Source organism: Macaca fascicularis, chromosome 6 (genome assembly GCF_037993035.2).
Source record: "Macaca fascicularis isolate 582-1 chromosome 6, T2T-MFA8v1.1".
Taxonomy (NCBI): Eukaryota; Metazoa; Chordata; class Mammalia; order Primates; family Cercopithecidae; genus Macaca; species Macaca fascicularis.
This window is the reverse complement of record NC_088380.1, coordinates 146,709,778-146,736,150: the sequence shown is the minus strand read 5'-3', so window position 1 is coordinate 146,736,150 and position 26,373 is coordinate 146,709,778. Positions and strand designations below refer to the sequence as shown.

General features: G+C 47.0%; 2 protein-coding genes across 3 annotated transcripts in view; one reads left to right on the top strand and one right to left on the bottom strand.

Annotated features, from left to right (window-relative positions):
* The window catches only part of PFDN1 (prefoldin subunit 1), a 61,154-nt gene extending 59,182 nt beyond the window's left edge, over positions 1–1,972 (top strand). For both annotated transcript variants that reach the window (XM_005557955.5, XM_005557954.5), the window contains one exon: positions 985–1,972. In XM_005557955.5, coding sequence (XP_005558012.1) covers positions 985–1,068 — 84 coding nt within the window. In that variant the 3' untranslated portion in view covers positions 1,069–1,972. The remainder of the gene's footprint in view (positions 1–984) is intronic.
* Positions 1,973–3,206: 1,234 nt separating this feature from the next.
* CYSTM1 (cysteine rich transmembrane module containing 1) overlaps positions 3,207–26,373 on the bottom strand; it is a 66,038-nt gene continuing 42,871 nt past the window's right edge. Inside the window, exon 3 of the mRNA XM_005557948.3 lies at positions 3,207–3,682. Coding sequence (XP_005558005.1) covers positions 3,576–3,682 — 107 coding nt within the window. The 3' untranslated portion in view covers positions 3,207–3,575. The remainder of the gene's footprint in view (positions 3,683–26,373) is intronic.

Here is a 26,373-nt window from a genome sequence, read left to right as displayed (position 1 = left end):
AATCAACAGGTGCTTGGGTGAAGGGGGTTGAGGTGAGAGAAGGGCCTGGGCTGCCCGGTGACTGCATTACTGGTTCCAGTGTGGCTCAGTCACATGTGCCCTGGGAGGTGATAATTTTGAGTATTCCTTTAGGACATGAATAATACTCCTCAAAAAGGGAGGCTTCATTTCATGTCTGTTAACTGGGAATACAGCCACAACTATGTCCTCAGGGCAAGGACCAGTGGTAAAACCACCATACTTCTGGGGTGAGCACAGGGCAAATAATGTACAGACATCATTTCCTTTGACTAATCTTTGTAATCCTGGCTCCTGAAAGTAGTGAAAGTTCTTTGTCTAAGCCATGATTTTTAATTTAGGACCCAGATGGGGTAGAAGGTAAGCCTCCAAAAGGTCTGCTTACCTCAGTGTGTCAGTGTCCTGGATTCCTGGCAGGCAGCAGTCTCATTAGAAAAGCAGATTGCCTCCTGACTCACCCCCGCAGTGCAATGCGAGACAGCCCCACAGCCCTCACAGCAGCCCATATTCCTGCTGGACAGGGCAGAGCATGCACCGTCCATTTTATAGCTGCAGTGGCTACAGACGCCTGGCCCAGGCCATGGAAAACCTTGAGAGGAGATAGTCTGTTACGGACAGGAGCTTTGTCCTGGAATTTCCTGGTCTTTGTCTGTCTGGGATAACTTCGTGTACCGAGATGCCTGTTTTTAGAGTCTGCTTCCTTCTAGGGGAAGAGTGCTACTGCCTATCTTCCACAGAGCGCTTTTGCTTCCTGTACCAAAGCCATCTTCTCCCTGTTGCCTGCCCATGATCACCCATGGTTCGGAGGTGGGGAGAGCACTGTGGGCAGGTGTGTGTACCTGGCTCACAGTATGCTCCTGGAAGTCACCCGTCACAAAGGAAAAGCCATAACCATTGGACATCAAAGCTGCATCTTCCAGCCCGGCCCATTCACTCTGGTCCTAACCTTTGTCTCTCATATTGCAGCAGAAAAAGTCCTACCTGGAGCGGAGCGTTAAGGAAGCTGAGGACAACATCCGGGAGATGCTGATGGCACGAAGGGCCCAGTAGGGAGCCTCTCGGGGAAGCTCTTCCTCCTGCCCCTCCCATTCCTGGTGGGGGCAGAGGAGTCTCTGCAGGGAAACTTCAGCTTCTCTTCTGCCCCGATGGACACTTTATCTGGATGACCTAGCAACGTCACATTTTCTGCGTCACCCTGAGCCCCATTTGCTTCCAAGCCCTGGAGTTTTTACCCTGGCGCTGCCTGCCACCTCTGCCCAGGACACTCTTCCCTCTCGGGGTGTGTGATGAACTCCCAGGAGAGGGAAGATGGGAGCCAGGGCAAGATAGGAAGCTCTGCCTGGGCTTTCCACTAGGCATGCCAGCCAGACCAATAAAAAGCGTCCGTCCCACTCTGCTAAGCCTGCTTTTCTTCAGCAGAGGGATGGAACAGAGGGTGAGAGAGGCAGTGGCCATCTCCACCTTAGCTCCTGCTCCCTCTGCATCGGAGCCCTTCCTTTCTTGGGGGATGGGCTCTTGCCCTCTTCTCTTTTCCCTTCCTGTACCTTTGACTAACCCCTCAGCTTCCGGGCCTGCATGTAGTAGTCAGAAGAGGAAGAAAGAACAGACGTTCACAACTGAATCTCAGTAAACAGAATAGCAGTCCCTGGATGGCAGTCTGCCTAAAGATTCCTTTCCCTGCCTTCTCCCATACATTCCAAAAGGAAGTTCAACAGTCAGCAGCACCTCCAAGACTGTCTCCTTTTGGCCAATATCATAAGATGGACGCCGTAATCCTGAGGCCTCCTAGAGGCTGAGGGGCAATGGTGTGCTCTAGCTGGCTCATCCCAGCCCAGATGGGCCAGTTATTCAATTTTGAAGAATTTTGTTGCAAGCCAGTTGTTAAACACAGCCATTATAATTATGTAAATTGCAAATTATGTTAAAAACAAGGACAATAAATATTCAAAATGCATCCCTAATTATATTACTACATTTGACCACGACCTGTGCTCTATCTGTGCACTGGCTGTGATCTGTGAGGTTGGCTCTGTTGGCCCAGCTCCAATGAGTGTGATCTGTGAGGTTGGCCCAGCTCCAGTCAGTGACATCACATTGGTAACTTGAAATCAGCCATGGCATGGTGGGAACATGTACACCACAGAAATAAGACATAGGACATGCTACAAAACATGGCTGGGTTTTTTTTCTTTTTTCTTAAAGAGAGCACTGGTAAACATCAGCACATCCACTGCTTCGGAGGGAAGGCAGAGTCAACAGGGAGCTGTCAGCTGCAGCTGGCTGGGCCAGGGCGGGCCAGCTGATGGAGGAAAATCGGACTTGCTGCTGTGGCAGCCTGGCGCCACCCTGTGGCCAAAGATGAGATGAGTGGCACGGCTGACTAATTGGGGAGAGGGGTGGGAGGGGACAGCCAGAAGGGAAAAACCTTGGCCGGCTGGGTGCCGTGGCTCACGCCTGTAATCCCAGCACTTTGGTAGGCCGAGGCGGGCAGATCAACTGAGGTTGTTCCCAACCTCAAACTGAGGGAGTTCCCAACCAGTTTGACCAACATGGAGAAACCCTGTCTCTACTAAAAATACAAAATTAGCTGGGCCTGGTGGTGCATGCCTGTAATCCTAGCTACTCAGGAGACTGAGGCAGGAGAATCGCTTGAACCCAGGAGGGGAGGTTGTGGGGAGCCGAGATCACGCCATTGCACACCAGCCTGGGCAACAAGAGCAAAACTCCACCTTAAAAAAAAATAGGAAAACCTCAAACCTCTTGTCTGGCCCCATGTAACTGTAGGTTCCTGGGTTTCCAGAGAACAGGCCTGGAAGCTACTCCAGGGGCAGCCCCTGGTTACCAAAAGGCCCTTTCCTAGGGTCTGGGTAAAGGTAGGTGCAAGTTGTGGTTGCAAACATTCCTCTCTCAGCCTATCTCTGAGTGGGACTAGGGGGAGAGTAGCTTGGCTGAGAGCCTATGACCCAGCTGGAGGACACCTGGCCTCAGAACTGGCCTTCCTTGTAGCACCCACACTGTTTGCATCACCACCAGAATAAAAAGGTAGATTGGCTGCTGGTCATATATTGGATGGTGGCCACCAGCTGAGATAACCACATTTTATAAGCCTTAGCAAGCAGATGAGTAGTTAGATACGGTAACAGAGTCCAGGTAGCTTAGCTTAGACCTGGAATCATTTAGAAAGACAGTTGAGCTTTGGACAAATTTATTGAAACATACAGGCTGTTAGCAGAGAAATCATTCCATGGTGTGTTACATTTGGCCACTACCTTGAATGTATAATTTAAAAATTATAAATATTTTTCACAACTAAGCCTTTGGCCAAAAAAATCATTTAGCACATCTTTAAAGATCAATAAGAAATGGATTTTGGACATTAAAAAGATCAAGTCACTGAATTAAACAGTAGCAACCCCCACTAATCTAGAATCCCATAGTGCTGAAGGTAGAGGTGTCTGTGCAAAGCTAGTCACTTGTTACGGCAATCAGAAGAGACGGGGGCAGGCACACCTATCAGAGGTGGCGGCAGAGCTGGCATGACAGGACGGCTGGGCTGGTCAGGTGAGCATGTCCCAGAGACAGCAGCAACAGAGAGCAGTCCAGCAGGCTGTGAGGCAGGTGGATGGTCCCAGCTCATCTCTTCTTTGGTCTTCTACCACATACACTGGAGGGAGACAAGGGAAGGGGGTGAGAATGGACCGGTGCAAACCCCAGGCCCTGCAAAGTTAGTCTCCCAGGACCACAGGAAGGCTACAGCAGGGGGAAGCTATTGAGCAGACTGGCGAAACCGTGCTCCTGCCATTGCTGCTGATGAATGGAAGGAGGGTGGCTCAGCTCAGCTGCTTTCTCCCTCCTGCCACTCCAGACCCAGGACGCCCTCACCCTCACAGGGACAAGTACTAGAGAACTTGCAGAATGGCCGCATGCCAAGGCAACCAGAGTTGGCCAACCCTACTTTGTAAACCAGGTAGCATGTCGTCCCCCCGCAGGGGAACTGGGGGTCATTTCTTGAGATACAGCTGACCCATCACCCAAGAGTAACAGAGGAAAGGGAATTAAAATCTTTTAAAAGGGGGCTTTAAACACTCGAAGAATTATAAAGGGAATTAAAATCTCCTTTTAAAAGGGCTTTAAACACTCAAAGAATTACCAAGAGCCCTGGTTTTTCATTCCTGGGCAATATACAATTTCAAAATGTGCCCCCAACCTCTATACCTTGACATAAACGATGAAAGAAGGCAGGGATGAAAACCTGGCTGAGTGGGTGGGTGGCTGGAGCCTGTGTGGTGTTCCTGAGCCTAACATGCTCACTCTTCCTCCAAATGAAGTTGGAAACTTGAGCCCTGTCATGGCTAAGTGGTCTATCAAGAGATCTGAGTGCTAAACAAATCCATAGGTCAAGAAGGACCCCAACTACCCACTACTTGTCAGCTGATTTGCGGCATTAGCTTCTCTTCCCGTAAGAACATATTTTAAATGGCTGCTAGTCCATCTCTGGCCACTTAAAATCTCAAAACCACCACTGTCATCAAATTCATAAGCAGTAAGCATTTCACTTTTCCAAAGTTCAGGAATGCAGGAATCTTATCAATTAAACCAGTTCTTTGGGGGTTTTCTTTCAGTTTTCTTGTTTTGTATCTGTTTTCAGACCCCTCTCTTGGCAGCACCTCTCCCTGGAGCCTGGTGTCATCGCTGTTACAGAGCACGCTGAGTGGGTTGGTAGGGAGATTTTCCAGGTCCTCCCATTGTATCAGCTGCCCTCTGCACGGACATGTTCCTTTTCCTTCTTCTGTGGCACAGGTTTAATCCCAGTCTACTTTCATTTGGCCCCACTCAGCAGCACAGGTCTGGGTCTAGCTGCTCTTCACCAGGAAAGCTGCTCAGAGGGAGAGGATGAATGGCTCATTTATTCCGAATCCTCCTAAGGTCAAGTACCTGATTTCGTCTTCACAGCAACTTTGAGGTAGATACTACCATCACTCGCACTTCACAGGCAAGGAATTCGAGGCTTAGAGAGGTTAGGTCTCTCGTTCAAGCACACGCAATGAGGCAGAGGCAAGGGCAGATCTGAACCCAGGCCTTTATGGCTCTAAAGCCTCTGGCAAGCCAGGCTTGCTCAGGCCCAACTGGGATAGAAAAGGGATCAGAAAGAGAACAGAGGTGACTGGGCTACAACAAAGTCCTCTCTCACATCCAGTCAGAGCCTACCCCACCCACTAAAGCCTGGTCACCCCAGGCCCTGGGGTCACTGCAGCAGGAAAGCCCCAGGTAGAGTGCCCCTTCCATCTGCCTGGATGGCCTGCCCACCCCAGGATCCTGCATGGGCAGCTCTGGACAGGGAAATTGGAATACAATGGTGCAAATCCACTTGAATAACCCCTTCCCTGTGCTCTCCCTGTCACAGGATTGGCTCGCCTGCCCCTGGGACAGAAAGCCCCCTGCCAGCTCTAGAAATAGCCTGCTTGATTCATGTGCAGGCCGTCCCTGGGCTTCAGGCCAGAAACTCAGCTGGAGGCTGGCTGCAGTGGGAGGGGCCCCACAGGCTCTCTTAAGTTACCATTTATTGAGGTATTCACAAGTGCCAGGCCCTGTGCTGAGGGCTTTCTGGACATGGGGCCATTCAGTCTTCATGACCGCCGTATGGGGCGTGGGCATCAGGACATCAGTCAGTCTCCTCACTGCTTCCCCTTCTCCCCAGCCTCCAGGGACAGGGCTGAGGTGGTGGTCATGCCTTTCTCACCTGTCCGAGTCCCTGAACCTCAGGCAGCTTAGCTGGGGAAACAAAAATGTCCTAGTCTTGCTTGCTCCACGTTTTTCCTCCAGTTTAATCAGGTTCGTCCTTGCCAGGGCTTTCACATAACATACTTGGAAACATGGGGAACTAGGGACTTTGAACTCGTTACTCCCAGGCAGTGCTGACAGAGGTTAGAAACAGCAGCAACAAAACGGAGGACTTCAAACCAGAGGGCTGTGACAGCCACGACAGGGGCGTTGAGTGCCCACACATACCTTAGAAATCCGAGACACTTATTTCCTGGAGCACCAAGTTTCCCAAAAGCCTTAGGACCTTTTCACCTTTAGCTGAGGACAGAATCTCTGCTCCTGGGCTGTTGGGAGGATGGGCAATGGGAAGTAGTGCGGGTCTGGAGGTGGGAGTGACCTGCGTTTTCCTTGCTTCAGTCGCCCAAAGCGGGGATGACTAGCGCAGGAGAAACCCCTAAGGTAGGCCTCACAGTTCTTCAGAGCACCTGCGGTGGGGTCCAGAAATTTTACAACTGCATCTTCTAGATGCAGGGTCCAGGGTACTGCATCTCCAGAGGGTGCACTGAGCTGCACAGCCTAGTCTCTGCCCCAGGATCCCCACCCACCCGACAGCCTCACTGTTCCTGGCCTTCTGCTCTGCTACCACCCCTGTCACTCCCCACTTCCCAGTGGGGGACTCTGCCTGAGAACTTGTGCACTATCCTGGTTGGCACCCCATGCTGCCTGGGTCCTGGGCCACTCAGTACTTGAAGCTCAGGGCCCCCTGTGCACTAAGGCTTAGCTGGCAGTGCAAGTCACCCAGCAGGAGCTGTGGCAGAGGTGGCCCCAACCCAGGTGTTCCACACCCAGAGATGGGCCATCCTGGCAACTGCCTCCTCTACAGCCAAGCAGAAGACAAAAAGCGGGCAGAACTATGGTTACATAAGATGTTAAACCGTTTACAGAAACTATCATCTTGGCAACTCTTCTCTCAACTTCTGTAAATGGAATGCTATTTAAAAACATAAACCTTTTTAAAAAGAAGGATAAAAGGGAGAGGGGTCAAAAGAGCAATGTCGGGGCTGGGATGGTAACAGGCACCACATTTCCAGGCGCGTTGGTAGCAGTCAGTGCTCAACCTGGGAAGAGGTTCTGGTGCCCGCTGTGGCTGCTCAGATTGAGCTGCTTCTTGGAGATCGAGTGCCCCCCTGTGGCCAGTCTAGGGACCGGGGCTGGGTTCCAGCTCCTAACAGGGGCAGGGTCTTAAGGATTGTTTTCCTTCCATCAGCATCAGCGCCAAAAGGCTCATTCCCCATTCGCTATCTAGTGTCTCAGACCACCCTATTCAACCGGCCCCAGGGAAGAAGGGACTATTCCCAGGGGACTACAGGTGGCGTGGGGGTCAGATCCAGGGGACCCTACACTGGCTTGCCTCTCTTGCCTGCAGTCAGCCCTTTGAACCAACCCTCAGTATTCTAAGCCCCAGTCTGATGTGGGGCCTGCAGAGGGGCAGGCACCCAAAGCTTTGCCACATGGATGCAAACACAGTGTGGGGCGGGGAACGTGCAGGGAGAGGTGCGTGAGCACACAGATGTGGCCTAGGAGCCCAGCCTAGGTCAGAAAGGCCCAGGAAGCCCTGGGTCTCAGGTGCACAGCAGCTTTGGGAAGAGTTGAGCAGCTTCTGGCAGGGGCACCTCCCACCTTCTTGCCTTCAAGCTGGAAGCAGAAAAGATAGATGACCGATGCCAGGCCTGTCCACCAAGCTCTGGGGTCTTCTCCAGGGCCACCAGTGCCCACTGCAACCTTGGCCACCAGACACACCAACCAGTAGTTCCCTTGGTCCCAGGATCTAGGACTACTGTATTGTACAGCCCCAGAGGTGACATTCACATGGGCTACTCAGAAACCTGGTCCTGGATAGGCAATGGGCAAATGGGGCTCCAGTTCCCACAGAGATCAGGGCAGGGATGACCTGCAGGAAATGTGAGTACAGGCCTTCTCAGGTGAAGGCTCCAATTCTCAGTCAGCCCCATTCTGGCACCTGAAACCTTCACCTGCACGGCTTGGACTTTGTAAATGATTAATCGAGTGCCTTAACATGGTAATTGAGCCTTATTAGGTCCTTTTTGTTTTTCCAAGTGTCTGTACCAGTCCCAACCAAAGAGAGCTAGGCAGGAAAGGCAAACAGAAAGACCGGAGCCTCCCAGAGGGTTCTGATGCCCGCAGCCTTCTTGCTCCAGGAGTGAGGAAGCAGCACCATGGCCCCTTACGGTCCAGACCAGTGATGGGCACACAGGGCTGGCCCTCAACTGCTAAGACAACTACAGACACCGCACCTTCCAAGAAGTGCCACCAGGGGATATGATGGCTTTGCCAGTGGCAGGAGGACCTGTAGTCTGCTCAACTACCCTTGCCCCACATTGGGCATCTAGACTGACAGAAGGAGGCCAACCAGCCTTCCGGGAGGTTCCAGAGGATCCACAATAGCCCTTTTACTACTCAGATGCAGAGGTAGGAAGGGAGGGGGAAATCTTTAAGCATTTTCCAAATAAGTAAAAACCTCAAGACAGCCATGAGATGGCTCCTGCAGGGGGGAGAAGAGAGAGAGAGAGAGAGGATTCAACTTGCTATGGCTTCAGTTCAGCTTTCCTTGGATGTGCAAGTGCAGTGGCATCGTTTACTACCCAGCGCAAAGAGGCTACACTGATAAGAACAAAATGTCCTAAAGGCAATGCCACTGTGCCTCTGTTCAAGGCCAGTGAGCACCAGGTCCATGTGCTGAGTGGGAGAGTGATAGGGTGAAGGATGAGCAGGAACAGCAGAGGGACCAGCCCAGCTTCTGTCCTTCCAGGGAATATCTGGGTAGAGGCAATCAAGGGTCTGTAGTTTTCATCGGATTCTTTGAAGGGTAAGATAGGATTAGGAACCTCTTCCACTTTCCCCTTCTTCTAAAGGGAGGTGGATATGGAGCTGACAGAATCAGCACAGCCTTGGCCCAGGCTCCACAACAGCAGCTGCCTTTGCCTCCTAAGCTCAGAGCCTTCCCTGGGCCTCCCAAGCCTCTCTTCCTACCCTACTCCTCCTGCCTCCTTTTCCTGAAGCTTCAGCTCTGGCCTGGCTTTTCTGTGAAGCTGAGTCCCAAGATACCCACTCCAAGGTGAAGCAGACTGGGAGCTGGCCAACCAACTCACCCACCAACCTGTGCCTCAGCTTACTGCAGCCCAACCCAGTAAGCATTCAGGCTGCCATTGCTCTCTGGACAGGTGTGGGTGTTTACATGGATTGGTCTGGAAAGGGTGAGGGTTCACCGAGCTGTGGATGAGTCCTTTCTTGTAAGTCTTCAGAAGTACATTTGCCACTATCCTGAAGTGGCATCCTGGGAGGGAGGCTGCCCCTGGACAAAACCAAGCAGCTATCCCAGGGCCAAGACCAAGCCCTCCCAGAAGCTGATGAAGCCTAAGGGACCCCAGGTGAATGAGTCATCTCATTTACTCCCAGTCAGTCCTGTGAACAGTAGACCTAATAACACAATTTTTGGATAAACAACAAAAACCATCTAGTAGATCTGGACAAGCTGGGCCAGCCTGACAAGGCTGCACTGCCAGCACCCCCTGTGGTCTTATCCTTGGGCAACAGCTGCTAGCGCCACTAGGACAGGGTTGACCGTAGATACTGAAACAATGGAGAACTACTCAGATGCCAGGACTACAGTCAGAACTACCTTGGGAACCACCTTGGCCAGTCATTTTTTGGTAAGAAGAGGATGCTGGGCTCAAAGAAGGGAAATAACTTGACTGAGGTCACACAGTGAATTAGAGGCAGGTCCTGGCCTGTCACTGCACACTCTTGCCTTCTGGCCCAGTGCTCACTGCACAAGATCAGGCTCATTTCAAATCAGACAGCATCTTGGCTGCATGTGACCTGAAATGTGGCTATGCATCAAGGGAATGAAAGGCCTCCCTATTCTCTGTGCCCCAGTTCTCCTTCTCAATCCAAGATCTGTGTGTTAGGTTCAGATCTAGATCTCTCCTTGTTCAGAGTGTCCCAAGGAGAGTCAGGGCCCATCACCTCAGGACGACCTGGTCCAACAGTCAAATGAGATACGGAGTGAAGTCTGTCCACAGTCACAATATCAGAGTGAAAGGTCCCTCAGTCTCCATCCGCCACACCTCCACCTTCCACATGAGGGTGTGGGAGGAGTAGCTGCTGAGGAGCCTGAGCAAGGTGTGTGTGAGGGAACACCCGGGTGCATGTCAGCCTCCCTCATGTGTGACTCAATTCCAGTGCTGGACGCTGACAATTCCCGGGCAAGTGGCTGGAGATCCAGAAGTGCTTGGTATTTTCCAGTAAAGACCATGTTACTCTACAAGAAGGTTATCACCCCATTTAAATAAAACAGAGAAAATAAGAGCTTTTAAGAAACTATGAGCAACAAAAGAAGAGGTTAAAACCAGGGCCCATTTTCTCCACGTCCCTGCCACCAACTTGGGAGTTGGGCAGATCTGAGCCGAGATCCTGGCTCTGTTCTTCCAGAGCTGGATGATTTCAAGTAAGACACTTGATCTCTCTGAGCCTCTGCTTCCTCTTCTACAGGACGGGAAGGAAGACAGAGTTGTACAGCTACTGCCTTAGATAACACAGGAAAATGATGTAATGAGAACATAGTTAATATCATTAAGACAGGTCAAAAATACAAGCTCTCAATTTACAGAGAGGAAAGTTTCATCATGGGGTTTCTTAAATAGTGAGATCATATAGTACATTTCAAATGCTATTCTTCGTAATTTTCTAGGCCATTGTCTATGTTTACAGCACTGCTAAAGAACCGAGGTGCCTGCCGTACTGGTGCAGCACCGTCCTGTTTGCTGGTCCAGGTGCATGTACAAAGCTTGGTCTTGCAAAACATCATGCAGTGAGCAATCCAAGCCACAAGACTGCAGGGACGCGCACATCCACAGAAATGCCACAAGGTGACTGTGGGGCTCGACAGCTTGTTGTGGACAGGATGGGTTCTATCCAGGTGAGTTTATAAAAGATGAAAGACGTACAGATAATAATTTAAGTCAGACTTAAGTAATTCACTTTATTTTTGTAAACCTGAGGAGAAAACCAAGAACTTCTTATACTGGTGAGAGAAGGAAATAAAAAAGGGAATCTCAAATAGTTTACGGGGGCAATGTCCTCTTTTCTGTTACACAAGACTTTAGTAAGCCATCTTCCACACTCTGAGGGGAAGACAAGCCTTAGAAACAAACTGTTTTGTATTTGGCTTAGAGGAGAGCAGTTTTACTTTGATCTTGACACCAGCCAGGAGATTTGGTGGGGGACTGAAGGGCAGTAATGGGGAAGAATACTTGGGACAGGATGAGTACATAAGCAGTTCTTCAGCACCCACTCTTCTGCTAGAGTCTTGTAATGCCACTGCCTCAGATAGACCAAAGGACCACAGTGTGAGCTGGGGAAGATGTCACTGTCAAGATCCAAGGGGAGGAAGGGGTTGACAAGTATGAGAAGCCCCAAAATACACTTAAGAAGAGGACAAAATGTTTTTCTGGGCCAGGTGCGGTGGCTCACGCCTGTAATCCCAGCACTTTGGGAGGCTGAGGCGGGCAGATCACCTGAGGTCAGGAGTTCAAGACTAGCCTGGCCAACATGGCGAAACCCCATCTTACTGAAAAGTACAAAAATTAGCCAGGCGTGGCGGCAGGCGGCTGTAATCCCAGCTACTTAGGAGGCTGAGGCAGGAGAATCACTTGAACCTAGGAGGTGGAGGTTGCAGTGAGCCAAGATCGCGCCACTGCACTCCTGCCTGAACAAGAGCTAGACTCCATCTCAAAAAAAAAAAAAAAGAAGAAAATTATGAATGAGGCTGTTATACCAGGCAGAAGAAATTAAGGAAAATCTAGAGAGAAAAACCTAATCACGCCTAGTACATGATGGTTCTATGACCTTGTGATGACGGTGTAAAGACCTCGAGGGAGGGAGGATTTTCCAATTGTGGCAAACAGTGTGTGATCTTGCTCATGACCTGCTTGGAAGTGAGGCACAGGAAGACCACGATTGTGAATGATGGTGGCTGACCTGACTCAGAGCATAACCCGGCCCACAAGTCCCTCAACGTACTGGCCATCTTGTAATGGCTGTTCCTTTACCCAATTTAATGAATAGTATACCTCATTTACTGCCAACTTCCAAAGACACCAATGTAATCATACACTAGGGGCTTTAACTGTAGAATAATTACAACCCAGCAAATGAATGGGCAGGCTGCCTGCCATCATTAAAGGTTATGGCATGTAAAGGTGAGCAACCAATCCCACTTAAATACCCATTAGGCCCCAAAATGATCTATAGATTTGATGCAATTTCAATAAAAATCCCAACAGGAGTTTTTAATAGATAAACAAATTCTAAAATTTATGGAAAGGAAAGAGAACTAAAATGACTAAAACAAGATTTAACATAAAGCTATAGTAGTCAATATAACCGGTTAATGGTATTGGCAAACAGACACATAGATCAAAGGAACTGAATGAAGAAGACAATAATGGACCCACATGAGCATGGCTAACTGGTTTGACACATAAGCAAAGGCAATTCATTGGAGAAAGCATTTTGAAAAATATTGGTATGGTATGCAAAACATCTCACAAAAACCCTCAGCCATTTTAAACCTCACATTTTATACAAAAACTAACCCCAAATGGATTATAGATCTCAATGAAAAATATAACTATAAAATATTTTGAAGAAAACATAGAAAAGCATCTTCATGACCTGGGGTTAGGCAAAGAGTCCTTAGACTGACACCAAAAGCGTGATAAAATGAAATAAAAAATTGATAAACTGAATTTCATCACAATGAAAATTTTTGCTCCATGGAAGACACTGTTAAGGGGATGAAAAGACAGGCTACAGACGTAGAGAAAATATGTACAAATCACAGCCAACAGAGGACTTGTATCTAAAATATATAACAACTCTCAAAAGTCCACAGTAAGAAAACCACTCAATTTGAAAGTGGATAAAAGACTTGAAAAAACACTTCACCAAAGAGGATATATGGAGAGCAAATATGCACATGACTTCATCACTAACTATTAGGAAAACACAAATTAAACCCACAATGAGATGCCACTACATACAATCAGAATGGCTAAAATAAAAATTGCTGACAATGTCAAGTACTGGCAAAAATGCAGAGCCACCAGAACTCTCATTCATTACTAATAGGAACGCACGATGCCAAAGTCACTTTGGAAAAGAGTAGCAGTTTCTTAAGCCTATCATATGATCCAGAAATTCCACTCCTGGGTATTCAGCTTAGAGAAATGAAAACCTATGTTCACACAAAAACCTGAACATCAATGTTTATAGCAGATGGAAGTAGAAACAACCCAAATGGTCCTTCAACAGGTGAATGAATAACTGTGGTACCTCTAATACAATGGAATACTTTTCAGCAATAAAGTATCCAAGGATCCTCATAGAATACACCAGCAGTTAACACACCAATGATTTTGCTCGCAAGGCAGTATCCCAGAATGACATTCCAGGGCAAAACCTAACCATCCCAAATCTCCCATGGCCAAATGCACTGCAAAATCCCAAAGACCGGGGGTTTTCAAATGTATTCCTCAGGGCCCTGAGCTTTCATAAAAAGCAGGGGGTGGTTCCTCCTTGCCTCAACCACAGCAATTCTATAGTATCTATTTTCCAAACTGGAGTTGCCTGTAGAGTTTCCTTTCAAAAGATGTATATTAGCAAAATCTGTGATGGTGGTCATGAAAGATCTAGACTGTTGCTACTGTTCAGAAGGACCTCCCCAGGGCATGGATGGTCATCTGTTTGGTTATCTATGTGCTGGACCCTCTAGCAGCTACTGCAGAGGACATAGTCTAGCAGCTACTGCAGAGGACATAGTCTAGCAGCTACTACAGAGGACATAGTCTTTTTGAGGAACAATGTCTCCTCTGTTCAGGCTCAAAGCTGAGTGACATTAACCTGACTCCCTTACTTGGTGTCTAACCTTTTTGGAATTCAATGTTTTGTTAGCATGCTTCTGTCCAGTTTAGCGGGGGCTCCTGGCCTTCCTGCCTCCACTAGTTCTTTGCACCTGTGAGCTCACCTGTTCCATGCTTACACAAATGTCTGCTTTTCTCCAGGCCTGAGGAGCCCTGTCTTCTAGTTCCAAGCAGTCTTGTCTTTCCTTCTGTTGATTTCCTTCACAGAACAAGAACTGGAGAAAAGTCCATGCCCTCAGTGAAAAGAGTGTGGATACTTTTGCATTCTCACCCTACCTAATCTCTCAGCAACATTTGATGTTACTGATCACTCCTCTCTTCCCAATACATCTTCACTCAGCTCTCAGGACATCCCATTCTCCTAGCTTTCTCTCCCTGACTCCTTTGCAGATCCATCCAGAATTCCTTAAAGCTCAGCCCTACACTGCCATCTTTCCTTTTCCCTCCCTATCTCCATCCAAGTTGATCTTACTCACGGCCACAGTTTCAATGATCAACATGCCAAGGCTCTCCACATTGACATCTCTAGCCCAACCTCTCCTCCAAGCTTCAGGTTTATATACAGTTGCTTACCTGACATCTCCACTTGAATGTCTCATAGATACTTTGAAACCTCAAACTAACCCAGTATGTTCCCCTTCTCAACCAAACATGATTCCTTCCTCTTGTTCCCAACGCCGTAAACATCACCACCAGGCATCCAGTTCCAGTCAGAAATTCAGAATCATCCCTGACTCTTACCTTCTTCCTCAATGTCCATATCCAATCCATCACCAAGTCCTGTTGATTTTACTTCTAAATATCTCAGATGCATTCATTTCTCTCCATAATTACCATGTGTACCTGTGCCCGACTCCAAACCACTCTCCACACAGAAGCCAAAGGAATCTCTTAAAAACGCAAATGTGATATCATCCCTTTGCTTAATATCCTTCAACAGCTTCCCATTACTCACAAGACAAACACAAAAATCCTTAACTTGGGCTATGAGCTCCCATCTTGCTCCTGTCTGTTTCTCATCTCCTCTTAATGTCCCCTTGCTGTCTATGACACCAATTTCCTTCTCCACTTTATCAAATGAGTCACCATCTTTCCTGCCATTGGGCCTTGGCACCTGCTGTTCCCTACACTTTTGCCTACTGACATCTATATATCTTTCAGATCTTAGCTCACTTCACTGCCTTGGGGAAGCCTTCTTGGACTGTGCCAGGTTGTTCCCCTTTTATATGTTTTGATGGCATTACATCTCTTCTCTTCACAGGGAAGTATGATGTCAGTTATCTGTGGGTTTATTTAATGTCTGGTTCCCTCCCTGGAGTATAAGCCCTGCAAAAGCAGGGACTGGGGGTTTGTTCTGTGTGGTCTGTCACCTGGCACTCTGGAGCTACGTTTACGGAATGCATGATTGTCTCTGTAGAACCCGGGTGGTTTCCCTGGAGCATACACAGGACAGACTGAAGAACTGCTCCCCTCACAGCTGAACTGACCCCAAGGTAATGGTGTGACAAAGATGGGCTAAAATTTTCTAATATGTGATCCCAATGGAATGAATAAATTATTTCCACCAAGTAATAAATGTAACATTTTAAAGAAGTAATCTATTCACAGTAACATTAAAATTGTAATATACCTAGGGAAAAAAATCTAATTTTAAAAACCAATAAGGTTATGTGAGAGCTATACGAAGAAAATTATAAGACTTAAAGGACATAAAAAGAAGACAAAAATAAATTGAGAGATTCCTTGTTCACGGTGGGAAGACAATATTATAAATATGTCAACTCTTTCACCAATTACTTGATAAATTACATGCTGTTCCAATCAAAGCTAAATGTAGTTTTCTGTAGAAACTAACACACATTCTAAAATGTAGATGAAAGAGTAAAAGGCCAAGAAAGCCAAGAAAATTACGAAAAAGAGTAAGAGGTATGTGTTTATGCATGTGCTGGTGGAAGGAGGGTACACATCACACCAGATTCCTGATTCTAGCTAATATTCTAATTCGTATATGGGAACTTGGTATATGACAAATCTCATCTCAAATTAATAAGGAAAGGATTGAAACTGTGCCCCAAAGATTAAAGACACCAATCCCTAACAGAGGTTACAAGATGGCAGACAAGAAACAACATGCTGAAACACTAAAACGCCTCTGCTTATGAGGCAAAAGAACTGGCTGAAATCTGTTAGAACCAATATGGCCAGCTGGAGTTTGGATAGAATGAGCCTGCTGATGTCACAGCCTGAATTTCCCTGCATGTTTCATACTAACCCCTCCCCTGAATTTGCCCATAGGATCCATGAGGTAGCATGAAGAGATTATTATACATGCCCCAGGACTTTCCAAACCTCTTCTTTCCTTCCACCAACCACCTCTCATCCTGGAATCCACCCCTCTAACCTTTTCTAATAAAATTACTGCCTTAAAGCCAGGACAGGGAGACAGATTTGAGCTGGAATCCTGTCTCCTTGTTAATCAACTTATAATAAAAGCATTTCTTTTCTCAAAAACCCAGTGTCATGGAATTGGCTTCTAGCACATCAGGCAGTGAGCCCCTTTTGCTTGGTAACAGTATGATCTAATTAATACATGGAGCTGGAACTACCAAGATGGAAAAACAAAACTAGAATCTTATCCTATACCATGATAAAAAAAATAAATTCAGGGCCGGGCGTGGTGGCTCATGCCTGAGGTCAGGAGTTCAAGACCATCCTGGCCAACATGCCAAAACCCCCGTCTCTATTAAAAATACAAAAATTAACTGGGCTTGGTGGTGCATGCCTGTAGTTCCAGCTACTTGGGAGGCTGAGGCAACAGAATCGCTTGAACCCAGAAGGCAGAGGCTGCAGTGAGCCGAGATCATGCCACTGCACTCCAGCTTGGGTGACAGAGCAAGACCTCATTTCAAAAAATAAAATAAAAATACAAAATTAGCCAGGTGTAGTGGTACATGCCTGTAATCCCAGCTATTTGGGAGGCTGAGGCAGGAGAATCACTTGAACCAGGGAGGCAGAGGTTGTAGTGAGCCAAGATCATGCCATTGCACTCCTGCCTGGGCAACAAGAGCGAAACTCCGTCTCAAAAAAAAAAAAGAAAAAGTCAGGTGGACTAATGACTACATCTGAAACATTTTTAGAAGAAAATATAGACTCATCTTTATGAGCTTGGAATAGAAAATGAGTTTTCAAAGACTAAACCATACAAAGCACGAGGGAAGGATGATAAACATGACATCCAAAATTTCTCATACTAGAAAATAGACTATAAAAAGATTAAGAGAGGCCGGGTATGGTGGCTCACACCTGCAATCCCAGCACTTTGGGAGGCCGAGGCAGGTGGATCGAGGCAGGTGGATCATAGCTCAAGACCAGCCTGGAAAACATGGCAAAACCCCGTCTCTATTTTAAAAAATACAAAAATCAAAAGGGTATGGTGGCATGCACCTGCAATCCCAGCCACTTGGAAGGCTGAGGCACAAGAATTGCTTGAACCCAGGAGGTAAAGGTTGCAGTGAGCTGAGATCACACCACTGCACTCCAGCCTGGGTAACAGAGCAAAACTCCATTCAAATAAAAAAAAAGAAAGTCAGATAGGAAGAAGATATTTGCAAGCCTATAAAAGATATATTCTATCCACTAAAAATATTAGTGGATAGAATATATAGAAATTCCCTATAAATCAGTAAGACAAACCAACAGAAAAGACAGGCTAAGAATATATATAAGCAATTCACAATTCACAAGATATGTACAAACTGCTCAAAACTTACATGTTTATGTTCAAGGTCACTAGTAATCAGGGTAGGCGAATTAGTGAGATACCATTTCACACCTACGAAAGGTGCTAAAATTTAAAAATCTGCGAGTTATTTTCAAAGAAAGAAGAAAATGGAAATTGTGCAACAGTAGTTGTTTATTCCAGTAACAGGAGGTAGCAGGGCTGTAGAGAAATACTTGGATTTTAGCTGCTCAGTCCAAGTTGTCCAGGAGGCAGCAGCAGCAGAGAGCAGCCCAGCAAGCAGCCAGGACTGCCTGACACCCGCTGTCCATCTTCTTTTCCCGTTCTATCACGTACACTGTTGAAGGGGATGCAGGGCAGGCAGGGGAGAGAGAGACCCAGTCAGAGGGGACTTGGAGTGGCAGCACCCTGGTAGAACTTACCACACTCTGCAGAGACTGGTTCTGTCTAGATTGTTAGCTCCACGAGGGCAGGGCAGGGGCCAAACTGATCTGATTCACTGCCCTTTCCCTGCTTTAGTGTCTGGCACACATCAGGTACTCAGCAGCTATCAGACCATTTTCCTGCCACCTCTCCTTCTCCAAGCTGACCAGGAAACCCAACCCAGTACTTTATTTACTGCTTGTCCAAAGTGATCCAATTCTCAATGCAACCCTTGCCCTAAGCCTGACTCCTGCAGCCTGATACGGCAGGCACCGGAGGAAATCTTTACACATGATTTTATTTAATCCTCACAACAGTGCTGTATTACTATCATCATTTTATAACTCGCATATACTATTAGCAGGAGTGGGAATGGACAGAATCTCTTTGAAGGATAATTTAGGGGGAAGGGGAGAGACGACAACTGCAACCCAGAAAATTTGTATCTGGAATTTATCCTACAGAAATAATTGTCCCAGTGTTCAGAGATCTATGTAAAGTATGGTTGTTGCTGTATCAAAATAACCCCAAACTAGCTTTAATGTCTATCAACTGGAGTCCAGTTGGGTAAATTAAAGCACACCACATAATAGAATACTACACAGCCACTAAAAGAACCAGGTGGTTCTTCCACGTGGCCAATAATTTAAGGGATGAAAGCAAGGTCTAGAGCAGTGCATCTGTTTTATTTGTACAATAAGAAGGATATACACACAAACACACACACGTTTCTGAAAGTATACAAGAACTTAAAAAGTTCAGGGTGTGGAGAGAGGTGGAGATTTTCACTTTGCTTTTACATTTTTCTCAAATCCAGGCTTGTCTGATTCCAAAGCCACACTCAAAGCTGCTCCTGGGGGTCCTCATGGCAGGAGGGTGGGGCCTGGCTAGTTTTAGAATGCCTTGGATCTCTTCAAACATCTATTTCAACTGCTATAAGATAGTTCCAGGGGCTTTAGGGGCAGTGGGCACTCACCAATCTGGGCTCCTAGCCCCAGTGGCCCCATCCTCAGTTCTGGGCTGCCTCCCTAAGTCATTGTTACCCAGACACTTCACATGGTCCAACTCCCCACAACCATGCTCCTCTTATAGCCTGACCTGGTACCTCCTAACCCATAGTTCCACCTATCAAATATGCCTTAAGTCCAATTCTGTCTCCTCTCAGGCACTGTGGCCTCTGTGAGCTCTAGGCTAGCACTAGGACTTCTGCTGGGCAAACCTGGCAAGTAGGGGATGCTATCAAATCACAACTCCCCCTCCAAGGAGCTCAAACCAGAGAGAACCCCTACACTGCTGCAATTCCTGGGGCTGAGTCCCTATTAACCCTCTCCCCCCGGCCCATGCCAGGTCCCAAACAGCTCATTAAGGCTCCTTTTGCAACCCCTGGCCCTCCACACCAGGTGGCAGTACTTCAGAATTTACCAAATCAACCCCAGCCTCTTCTCTTAGGGTTCTGGAAGGTAGTCAGGAGCCCACCTGAGCCAGGTTCTGGAGGAAGAGGGCATCAAGGGAGCAGGCACCATCAGTCTCTGCCTATGCACAGCCTTGAGGATTCCATGATGCTCCAGGGGCCACCTCCAGGTCCCTAACCAGCCCCCTGGCTCCCCTTACCCCAGTGAGTGTGAACATCCATCATACTCTGTTTTCTCCTCTCACTTCCTCAGCAGAGCCCCTCCATTCTTGACTCCCACACTGCTGCTCTCCACCTCTGCCAGTCAGTGACCTCAGCAGCACCAGGACTCTTGTCAGGAAATTCAGTGTCTACTCAGCTGACCTTTGGTAGTGCCCACCCCACCCCTTGGCCTTCTCTCAGCATCAGCAATACTGTCACTGGGCTCATCCTTTCCTGTGTCCTGGAAATATCCCCTCCATTTTTTTTTTTTTTTTTTTTGAGATGGAGTTTCACTCTTGTTGCCCAGGCTGGAGTACAGTGGTGCAATCTCGGCTCACTGCAACCTCCGTCTCCTAGGTTCAAGCAATTCTCCTGTCTCAGCCTCCCGAGTCGCTGGGATTACTGGTGCATGCCACCACACCCAGCTAATTTTTGTATTTTTAGTAGAGACAGGGTTTCACCTTATTGGTCAGGTTGGTCTTGAACTTCTGACCTCAGGTGATCTGCCCACCTTGGCCTCCCAAAGTGCTGGGATTACAGGTGTGAGCCACTGCACCCGGCCTCCCTCCACATTTTTATTCTGCCTACTCTTCCTCTGGGGCCTCCAATACCACCCTCGGTCGCTGGGATATGGAACAAAGCCTCTTAGGCAAGGCAGCTGCCTATTCCTCCCAGATTCAGGCTTTATCATTCTTTTCCTCCTCCTCCTCAGACTGATATCTGTAGAACTCTGCACATTTACAGGTTTGTTCAAAATCAATGCAAAGGTAGCATTCACACGTCAGTCTACTGCCTCCTCCGGCAGCACACTCCCACTGTCCTATACTTAACGACCCATCATGTCCTTTGCTCAAAAACAGCCAAGCCTCCTACTGCCTCAGCACTCTCCCTCTGGCCACATAGACTGTTCACAGTGATTCCATGGATCCCATGGGTCCGAATCTGGCCACGTCCAGCAACCCTAATACTGAGCTCTACCCCCAGGGCCTCAGATACCTCAGAGCCAAATCTGTGCCTAGCACAGACCAGCCCCATGCCTGTGTAGGACACACACAAAAAGACAACCCTAGCTGTGTTCTCAGAAAACCTCTATCCCTATCTCCCCAAGTCCGTCTCCTTACCAAAGCTGTGCCCCAGCTGTTCTAAGCATTTCTTCCCAGGAATCTGAGGTTCAGCCAGAAGTTAGTCAGGTGAGGGGGTTGTGGGTGAGAGAGGTACTAGGTTTTCATCACATTCTGGTGATGGGAGGTTCAGAGAGAAGCAGAGAACCTGGGAGCTCTAGGTGGTTCCTCCAAGACGCCTTCCTGACCTACCCCATTAAGGGTCTTTCTGATTCTGAATTCCTGCCAGCACACTGTAACTGCAATCATTCAAAAACACCCTTAGAAATATCAAGCAGTCCTTAAGAAGAATATAGCGCCGAGGCAGAGATGGGCTCAAGTTGAGTATTTAGATGAAAAAGCCAGACTACAGGCCAGGACATTTACAGTGTCCAGAAGAACAGAGTTTCGCAGGTAAGAATAGGAGACTTTTATTCTGTATGCCTGTGATGTTTCCCTTTTTCCTTCTGTTATTAGAATAGAACAAAGAAAATAGGACTGTCTCAGAAGTGGCTGGCTTATTGTCAGTGTTTCCATATTCCCTAACTAGACTCTAAGTCCCTAAAGTGCAGGGTACAGGCTTTCTCCACATGCTGCCCCTATAGGGCCTGAGACACAGGGAGGGAAGGCTGGCTGGGAACTATGAGCAGCACCAACATCCTTCTAGGCAGGGGCAGAAGGCTACGGTGGGCAGTCCCTGCCTCACTCACAAGAGCCACATGGCCCACAGTCTAGGTCCTCACCACGTCATGAGTTCAAAGTCTGCCAGTACACTGGGACTGATCTCAGTATCTTTAGTTATGCAGTAGTTTGAGTTGGCTCATTTGTGAATCTACAGAATTGCTAGTAAGAAATTAACACATAGAATAATCACATGCCCATTAAGACAAGAGTTCCACAACCAGCCATCTCTACTCCCTAAATGGCCTGGCAAATACAGACGACACTGGCTCAAGGAAGCCCATTATCACCCAAGTGTGTCCTTAGCAGGTATGGGGAAAACTGGTCCTGTGCCAAGGCATTTCAGAAATATACTTTCCTAGGAAAGCATATGTAATTCTAATAATTCTAAATGTTGTGTAAGAATTGGATGAAACAAAAGCAGAGTACAAAAACTGGAAGACATGGGGGATAATACCATGCTTGCACAAAGCTGCCATGAGGGGAAGACAAGTGGCTTCAACAGCCTTAGTCATCAGCAGGCTCATGGTTTCAAGTCTTAAGAGCCAGGTCTGGGGACAAGGCCAAAAGACCAGCTCAACTAGGGTCAGGAAAGAGACGGGTCAAAGTCATTAAGAGCCCACATCACTAGAGCAAGCTGGCTGTAGTAAGGTGCACTGCCTAGCCCAGTGCCCACCAAGCGACAAGGATTCCCCCACAATCATAAGGAAGTGGCCGGCTGAAATGGGGTCAGTGAAAGGGGACTTATCAAACTAGAATTATAAAATGTTGTGAAAGCCTATCAAATATCAAAATGAAGTCTGATATTATGAGTGTCCAGTGGTAGTTATGCTGGAGTCTAAAATTAGATGATGAGTAAAGCTGACTTTTGCTCAGCAGTGAACAGTGATTCATCAGAAACTGATCTTCAAAGACATCTTGCTCCTTGTGCTTTAAACCTTTACCCAAATGAATTGAAAGTAGGGACTTGAACAGATATTTGTACACTCATGTTCGCAGCAGTATTATTTAGAAACATAGTCAAAAGGTGGAAGCAACCCAAGTGTCAATAGATAAACGAAATGTGGTATAAATATACAATGAATATTATTCAGCCTAAAAAAGGAAGGAAATCCTGACACACGCTACAGCATGGATGAATCTTGAGGACATTGTGCTAAGTGAAATAAGCCAGTCCAGAAGGACAAATACTGTATGATTCCACTTATATGAGGTACTCAGTGTAGTCAAATTCATAGACACAGAAAGTAGAATGGTGGTTACCAGAGGCTTGAGGTAGGAAAAAATGGTGAGTTGTTATTCAATAGGGACACAGTTTCAGTTTGGGAAGATGAAAAGAGTTTTGGAGATGAGTGCTGGTGAAGGTTGCACAACAATGTGAATGTAATTAATGCCAATGAACTGTACATTAAAAAATGGTTAAAATGGCAAATTTTATGTTATGAGAATTGTATTACACACATAAAAACCTGCATTATTTTTTTCTTTTTTTAAGAGACAGGGTCTTGCTATGTCACCCAGGCTGGAGTGCAGTGGTGCTCTCATAGCTCACACGGTAACCTTGAACTCCTAGACTGAAGTGATCCTTCTGCTTCGGCCTCCTAAATAGCTAAGAAACTTGCATTATTTAATTCTCTGTTTATACATGAGAATTCCAGGACACTTCAGCACTTGGGGAAAAAGACAACAGAGCTGAGCTTTGCAGCAGGCAAAACTCTGTACGTTGGTGGCTCAGGATGTTCTGTTCCAGCAGCAGCTTGAGTTCTCTTTGGTTTGGTGGCATGAATCAATCCTGCAGGCCCCCGGGGCCAGCCTGGACTCCAGCCAGCCAGAGACACCTCATGGTCACAAAACAGTAAGTCCACTCTGCCTGCCTGTGTGCCAGCCTGCCCTCCTGCTTGAATACTCTTCTAGACTGCTCCAACTATATCTCACATCCAGCAAATGTGCTGAAGGAGAAAGAAGCTGCTGTTGCTGACGCTTAGCTCAGTCTCCTTCCCACCTCACATGCTCACTCTGCATTTTCCTGACATAGCCAACCCTGCAGAGGAGTCCAGAAATAAAAGACATCATCCCTGACTCAGGCAGCTCACAGACCACTTGAAAAGAAGAGACAAAGACTCATCTCAGGAAGCTCACAGCCACATGCCAAACGGGGCAGGACCAATAATAAACACAATTGGTACAAAATCAGGACAGATCCTTTCAATGAGTTAAGGTGAGAGGAATGTTAATCTTATTACCACCCTCTCCTCATTTCTCTCTTCTTGCACTGCTACAAGAAAATTAAGTAAATGATGGCTAGTGAGTGGCTCACCAAGAAATGGGCATCATCTTAGATGGGCCCTGGCTGCCACAGCCAGCCCTAATAGCTCTGGCTTCTGACTGATAGGGCCATCACGGCCTGACAGTCCCTTGCACCCAGGACGGAACCGTGGGTTAGGGTGATTAATGCATGAACTATTATTTCATACCCTGCTGAGCAGCAAGAATGATGCTTGAAACCAGGGAAGCATAGAAACAAAGCAAGGAGAGAAAAGGTAAGAGTGAAACAGAAATAGAAAACGACTCAGAAACCAAAAACCCCCAATGTCAGTGGCCCTTGAATATAAGACAACTACTGCCATGATTTTAGAAGGCTAAATAGAAATCAGGGAAATGATTTCCTCCTGGTTTTCAGGCACTGGATTACAGAAAAAAAATAGAGAGGTTACTTTGAGTGGAGCTGGCTCTTTGGAACTTGCCCAAATGGGCAGAGATCACCAAGGAGGTAGCTGTTGGGTTTTTCCAATTAGTGCCCAGGCACAGGCAGGCACAGACTACTCTGTTATCATAAATGTTAGCCTGATTCACATTGAGTGCTAGCCCATGAGTTTCATTCAAATAGTACTTGCTGCATTTTCTAAGAAGGTAAACACTGCCATATCATTTTTACTGAACATAAAACGTGTTTTATCTTAGGTATACAAACCATAACTGGCTTCTAAAGGTACCAGATTCCTGTGTTACTGATTAACAGCTCCAGCAGATATATTTATGCAAAGCACCCCAGGTTGTTTTCTTTTTCTACTGTCAGGCTTAATTTTATGACAGTAAAAATAGTAGTGTTTTCTCCTGAATGCACCTCAGTTTAGAGCCTGGTACACAGTGAGTTCCAAGGTCAGGGATGGGACAGGATGACCATTCTCAATGAATGTGGTGAGAAGGTGATTCAGGGGCAACCCTCATTTGTAAGGACTGTCCCCTACCCCTCCCCTCTACTACCTGCAGCACACTGCCCACTATTTCAGAGAAACAAAGGCCATTCCTTGTAGATTTGCAAAGAACTGTGTGGGGTGCCTGGGCTATGCCAAATTATCCACCGCAATTCCTGCTGTTTTGTAACACTGTTTTCTAACACAAGCTGACATCAACCCAGAATCAAGGGCAAATGGTCCTGAAAATCCCCACTTTACCCACTGAGATGTGATTATTTGGCAAATGTTGAGGCCAGAGACTTCACCAGCGGAGAAAAGGAGACAGAAGTGGTGCCCTGGCTTGTACAACTGTGACTAGGACTCTGGCCCTGGAAGACAGGGCCAGAGTTTAGGGAAACAACTCCCTTCCATAGTGAACTCTATCAGGGCTGGCCAGCTTGTCACTGAAGCCAGTTTAAAAAGTGTCCACAATCATGACCAGCCTCTTGCCATGAAAACCCTGGTGGAAAACTAAGTAAGGTTGGCCTTGTAGATGGAGCAGGTATGTAGGGACCCTCCAAAAATATGCCAGGAAGGCCAGAAGGCATCTGATTTCTCCCCATCTGGTAGAGTTCAGCTGCCAAAGCGGTGGTTTTATTTACAGCACTACCAATTTGGAGAACTAAGAGATAGAGCAGAAGGACTCTCAGCAAACTCCAAAAGCCCAGTATACAGCATACTTGACCTAGGGTACACTCCTGGATAGTGTGTTTGCAATGCTGCTGTCATCATCTGTCCATATCACAGCACAAGCAGACCAAATCCCTTGGGCCTGGCAGCCCACCAAGGAACACAGGGCAAAAGCAAAGAGAGGCAGTGCTAGAGTTGGGACACCCTAGGGTCCAACCTCAGTGCCACCTTGAGGGTGTGACAGCCGCTTCCAGCTTTAGTTTCCTTGCCTGTAAAATAGGGATGAGATTAGCACCTATTCCTTTATTGGGTTCTTCAAGAACTTGATGAGTTAATCCACACAGGCCAGTGCCTAGTATACAGCGGGTAATTCTGTATATGCTAGCTGCTACTATTGCTCCCAAAACAGAGATCTGAAGGATGGAAGGCAGGGCTTCCCAATCACTAAGAAACCTGGAAGCAACATGGGCATTACATAGAACTGATACACCCTACATATAGTTGCATTTTACACAATGAATTGGAGTCTTTTTGAAAAATGAACGAGAGACATGGAAATGGGAAAAAAAGAGGTATCTATTGATCTAAGGTACTGCCTTAGTGCAACTCCTTGTGTACATAGAACTGATACACCCTACAGATAGTTGCATTTTACACAATGAATTGGAGTCTTTTTGAAAAATGAACAAGAGACATGGAAATGGGAAAAAAAGAGGTGTCTGTTGATCTAAGGTACTGCCTTAGTCCAACTCCTTGTGGATGCTAGGCTCTAAAGTGATAATCCAGGAGGGCCAGGGGCACTGCCTCCTAATGATATGCACAACCACAGCCATCCTTATTATACCGACCATATCAGCTAGCTGGAGCGGGTTATCACCAAGAACCCTTCTACCAACTCCCACCGTCACCACTCTTCTCCCATGATTGAACAGGGAAATGGAAATGATCCTATTTAGCAATTCCTTTTTACCTCCAAGATAAACCCTGGGGACCCTCAGCTCCTAATTTTATCTGGATAAAAATGTTGAGGACTGCAATATCACTTATCACTCTATGCTCACAGTTTACCACAGGGCACTCAGTAGGCCTGGCACACAGGAGACACTAAATGAATGAGTGAATGGACAAATAACCTGCCCTGCACTCCTTACCTCAGTTGGAAAAGTCT